Source organism: Procambarus clarkii, chromosome 1 (genome assembly GCF_040958095.1).
Source record: "Procambarus clarkii isolate CNS0578487 chromosome 1, FALCON_Pclarkii_2.0, whole genome shotgun sequence".
NCBI lineage: Eukaryota > Metazoa > Arthropoda > Malacostraca > Decapoda > Cambaridae > Procambarus > Procambarus clarkii.
Genome location: NC_091150.1, coordinates 22,730,487 through 22,735,953, shown reverse-complemented (window position 1 = coordinate 22,735,953; position 5,467 = coordinate 22,730,487). Strand labels below are relative to the sequence as shown.

At 45.7% G+C, this 5,467-nt stretch overlaps 1 protein-coding gene across 2 annotated transcripts in view; it reads left to right on the top strand.

Moving 5' to 3' along the window:
* The window catches only part of LOC123761261 (uncharacterized), a 14,359-nt gene extending 9,392 nt beyond the window's left edge, over positions 1 to 4,967 (top strand). For both annotated transcript variants that reach the window (XM_069321783.1, XM_045747568.2), the window contains exons 2-4: positions 617 to 815; positions 3,058 to 3,145; positions 3,523 to 4,967. In XM_069321783.1, coding sequence (XP_069177884.1) covers positions 617 to 815; positions 3,058 to 3,145; positions 3,523 to 4,665 — 1,430 coding nt within the window. In that variant the 3' untranslated portion in view covers positions 4,666 to 4,967. The remainder of the gene's footprint in view (positions 1 to 616; positions 816 to 3,057; positions 3,146 to 3,522) is intronic.
* The last annotated feature ends 500 nt before the right edge of the window (positions 4,968 to 5,467 follow it).

The window sequence follows — 5,467 nt, the reverse complement described above, 5'->3', positions numbered from 1 at the left end:
TTTTGTGAGAATTGTTTTTTATATATTTTTTCATATTTTCATTTCATTTTTTTAACTGTTTTTCGTATATTTCAGTGATGGGAACATCAGATCTCTTGATGTTCCCAATTTTCTGATGGAAACATCAAACCATTTGGGAAGGCATTGGACGAGGGAGTAGGGAATGGTGGAGATGACGAGGGGCCGGAAGTGAGAGACGGTGGGGAGGACGAGGGGACGGGGGAGTCCCCTCGTCCTTGTGGATAATGGGGACGAGGGGATGGGGGAATGGATAATGGTGGGGAGGACAAAGGGACAGGGGAGAATACATTGCCGTCCAATTTGCACGGCTGACTAGTTGTCTTTGCAGGATTTTCCAGAGGGTGTCCTTAACAGCCTCGTTCATGGAATGGCAGCCTCTTTTTCTCCCCAGATAGTTGACTTCGTGTATGAAAAGAATTTACATAAATTGTTAACAATATTTTTATAAATCCTTTAATCACAGATTTGTGTTTGACATTTAGGTAAATACTTCCCTGTCCTCCATGTATATAGAGTGTGGGAATCAACTCCGTCCTTAATATCAATTTATGTAGAGAGAGCTTAATATTACTTTTCGCTCTTTTCTGCCCATCAGAAACTAGCGTTGGAAGAGGAAGTGGTGGGGCAATGAGCGAGCAGGAGGACTTATGGCTGCGTGCGGCCACACCTGCCGAGGAGTACATGGAGGCAGCACACCAGCACGGGACCTGCCTCACCTGCTACACTCTCCACCTCTCCTCTCACAACCCTCTTCACCAGAATACACTCACCTCTGCCCTAACTCACCTCTACAGGTGGGAAGAGCCACAACCTACGTACACTCACCAGGCTTGTCTTGTGAGGGACAAACACTGAGGGTGTTGGGACCACTGTGAAACACTGAGGGTGTTGGGACCACTGTGAGACACTGAGGGTGTTGGGACCACTGTGAGACACTGAGGGTGTTGGGACCACTGTGAGACACTGAGGGTGTTGGGACCACTGTGAGACACTGAAGGTGTTGGGACCACTGTGAGACACTGAGGGTGTTGGGACCACTGTAAGACACTGAGGGTGTTGGGACCACTGTAAGACACTGAGGGTGTTGGGACCACTGTAAGACACTGAGGGTGTTGGGACCACTGTGAGACACTGAGGGTGTTGGGACCACTGTAAGACACTGAGGGTGTTGGGACCACTGTAAGACACGGAGGGTGTTGGGACCACTGTAAGACACGGAGGGTGTTGGGACCACTGTAAGACACTGAGGGTGTTGGGACCACTGTGAGACACTGAGGGTGTTGGGACCACTGTAAGACACTGAGGGTGTTGGGACCACTGTGAGACACTGAGGGTGTTGGGACCACTGTGAGACACTGAGGGTGTTGGGACCACTGTGAGACACTGAGGGTGTTGGGACCACTGTGAGACACTGAGGGTGTTGGGACCACTGTGAGACACTGAGGGTGTTGGGACCACTGTGAGACACTGAGGGTGTTGGGACCACTGTGAGACACTGAGGGTGTTGGGACCACTGTGAGACACTGAGGGTGTTGGGACCACTGTGAGACACTGAGGGTGTTGGGACCACTGTGAGACACTGAGGGTGTTGGGACCACTGTAAGACACTGAGGGTGTTGGGACCACTGTGAGACACTGAGGGTGTTGGGACCACTGTAAGACACTGAGGGTGTTGGGACCACTGTAAGACACGGAGGGTGTTGGGACCACTGTAAGACACGGAGGGTGTTGGGACCACTGTAAGACACTGAGGGTGTTGGGACCACTGTGAGACACTGAGGGTGTTGGGACCACTGTAAGACACTGAGGGTGTTGGGACCACTGTAAGACACGGAGGGTGTTGGGACCACTGTAAGACACTGAGGGTGCCTTAATACAATATGTGTGAGCTGTCGGAAATCCGACACATATTTTAACATTCTATAGTTAGCCATTACCAAATTTAAAGAAAATGAAAGTTTTTTTCGTGACGTCATCACAACAACACTCATATTACCTCACGTATATTTAAGCTTCCACAATTATTCTTTAAAACCACCGCCTAGTGTTTAAACTTAATAAAATAGTATTCACTAGGACTGAAAATAAATACACCAGAAAAATATAGCTTGACTCCCTAAATCCATAAAACAGAGTAGGACCAGGAATATTATTGGAACAAGGGATGCCTCAGGGCAAGTCACATGCTCACACAGACTCAGACAGAGTCAAAACAAAGGGACGGGAGGCAGAATGTCTCCTTGAGGTTCGCATTCGCGGCACTGCAGAGGTTAACTGAGACCGCCCAATAGTGATCCAGCCACAGCGACCTCTACATCAACCATGAGAAGTATTGTACCCGGTAAACCAATTTGTGTATATGATTGTAGTGGCCATTATAAATTGTGTGTAAGTTTGCCGGTTCTGATATACCAACAACCCAAAACCAGGGTGAGCCTGGTTTTTACTCTTACCATTGTTTCCTTGTTGTATATCACATTTAACAGTCTCCGTGGTGTAGTGGTAAGACACTCGCCTGGCGTTCCGCGAGCGCTATGTCATGGGTTCGTATCCTGGCCGGGGAGGATTTACTGGGCACAATTCCTTAGCTGTAGCCTCTGTTTAACTCAACAGTAAAATGTGTACTTGGATGAAAAAACGATTCTTCGCGGCAGGGGATCGTATTCCAGGGACCGTAGGATTAAGGACTTGCCCGAAACGCTACGCGTACTAGTGGCTGTACAAGAATGTAACAACTCTTGTATATATCTCAAAAAAAAAAAAAAAAAAAAAGTGAATGCAGTTTAGTTTTCTGTAATTTATTCACAGGCTGAATCTAACATACAGTCCACTTATAATCATAATTCAATATTGAAGTAACAAAAAAATACAAATTAAAATATTCACAAAGAATTAAAACAAATAACTGCCTACTAGGATTGCCCCACATGAGCTGTGTACACCTTGGCACTCGGATCAAGTCCTTCATTGTGTTGAGGAAGACAGTTGCATTTGTACAGTGGTGTTGAAGGGTTGAGTGTTGGCGTGTTTTTGCAGGAAGGTCGGGCTGCTGCGGGTGTGTCTGCGGCTGCGGGAGGGGCAACTGTGGCTGCGTCAGATGGAACACTGCATCATTGACTTTAAGGTACCTCCTGCTATAGTTGCACCTCTGCTGCTCTCTGCTAGCTCTAATTATCACATTTTGTTTTGCACTTTTAAATCTTGCCTCAGCTTTCTGCATTGTAAATACTGTTTCCTGTTGTAACTATTTTGTAGTTTTGTTAGTTAACCTGCTTTATTTCTAACTTGTGCATCAAATGTATGAGAAACGTCTAATATTTTCATATTGTAATTTAATTGTTTATACTGTGTTCAAGTGAAGTAAATATGAATCCAAACAGCTATGGACACTACGACCGTAGATAATAAGTGTGTAGTATAAGACATCCTGAGGTAGTGTAATAATTATTATTGTCACTAGAGCTTAAACTGGTTAGACTGAGTGTGGACGCTTCTCAATAGACTGTTGAGGGAGCTGGACTGGAAGAGGTGGAGGAGGAGCTCACTCGTGGCCGATACAACACTGCCGACGGCCCCTTGTGGTGTGTGAGGCTCCTCGCTCTGCCTGCGACACAACCTTCCACCAATCAAGATCCGGCTCTCTGCCATAGGTACGCCCTCCTATTTGGTGTCCATCATTTATTAGCCGATGGCTTCACCAACAGTAAAATCTGCAACGTGTTGCATTCCATCCTGGACGACGTTGTTGCTGGTCGGCCAGTTGATGACGAGGTCCAGTTCGGCCGACACCTCGGCAATGAACTCTTACAAAAGCTTTACCAAGAAGAGGAGAGAAAGTTACTGGAGGATCCAGAACTAAGGGAGAAGGTCACAAGATCGCTGGCGGAGGGCGCTGACTGTCGGCCTCTGCTACTGGACGCCTTTCCTGCTTCAGGAACTACTGATGTAAAAACCTCCTTTGTTAATACTCACTTTGACAAAGATATGTCCCAGCTTTTCCGTCAAAAGTGTAAGTCAGAGAGAGTGAGCCTACACTGTGGTCTGGTGGGTGTCATCAATGCCACCTTCATAGCCCTTGTTAAAGGCCGCTGTCAGTTGCCTCCTGACCTGATGTTCCGGGCCGGGCATTTAGTAAACATACGCAGATATTACCAAGGTGACACCTCTGACATTCTTGGCAATCATGTTCCCTTATTTGGCTTCAGGATTGCCTTCAAAACCTCTCAAGACCTCATGTCAAATTTCTGGCCTACGGTGAGGGAATTTCACAAGCAATTTCAGTCCCAACTGAATGATCGTTACCCACTGAAAAATGTGGCACTAATGTTAATGAACAAATCTAAATCTGAAAATATTGATGAACTTTTCCAATCGGCGGAGACACCGGACAGCTATTGCACTACATCCAATATGGGTGATGTGACCAGCATGTTTACAGGTGTTGGAGAGTGTGTGAAGGTGACCAAGCTGACGAGGAAGGCGTCTATACGAGCCATGAACAACTTCATGTGCTTATATGTGCACTCCCTCCACGGCCGCCTTGATGTTACCATCGGCTTCTCCACACGCTTCTTGGATCATAACTTTGCCCAAGCTTTCATGGACACGATGAACACAACTATTTCAACACTGTGTCACGCCTGATCATGTGTCGTGCATGGCCATGTATCCCAACCATGTCACGCCTGATCATGTGTAACAGCACCTCCAATATAGAACATGAGCTCTTGACACAAGAACTCTTGTGACCACGGCTCAGCAGTGTTCCCAAGTTGACCCAAGAACAATGTAAACCTTGTCCTGAAGACCGTGACCCTGGGTGAGGGACCAGAGTTCCTAGAGGCAGGGGGGACGAGGTGTTGTTACTGCTGCTGCTGGTGTAGTCAAGTCACATGTAATATGCTAATAGACTTGTGTGATAATAAAATAAAATATAATTCACTGAAGGTATTTTATACACCATGTAATTAGAGTAATCATATCCTCTGCAATTGTATAATAGTTTTTATTATTATTATTATTATTATTATTGTTTTCGTTATTATTATAATATTTATTATGTTAAAATTATGCATTATTGTTTTCATTATGCGTTAGTAGCGAGGACTACAATGTTACATACCCTGTATTTACACAGAGTGATCTTGGAGCCTTCTTATGATAATTACTTACTTATCAAAAGAAGGCACCAAACCGGGAAGGCTATGTAGCACCATCAAATACGCAAAATAATCAGAGGGCGCTAAATATCACCAAGGATGCCACTACGAGAACAAAAACGCATAAGGCGAACGATATCAAAAGTATCCGAGTCACCAAGAATTCTATCGAGGGACAGGTGACCGCGAGGGGCGGTCGGAAAGCAAGTAAGTAAGTAATTATCAAAAGAAGGCACCAAACCGGGAAGGCTATGTAGCACCATCAAATACGCAAAATAATCAGAGGG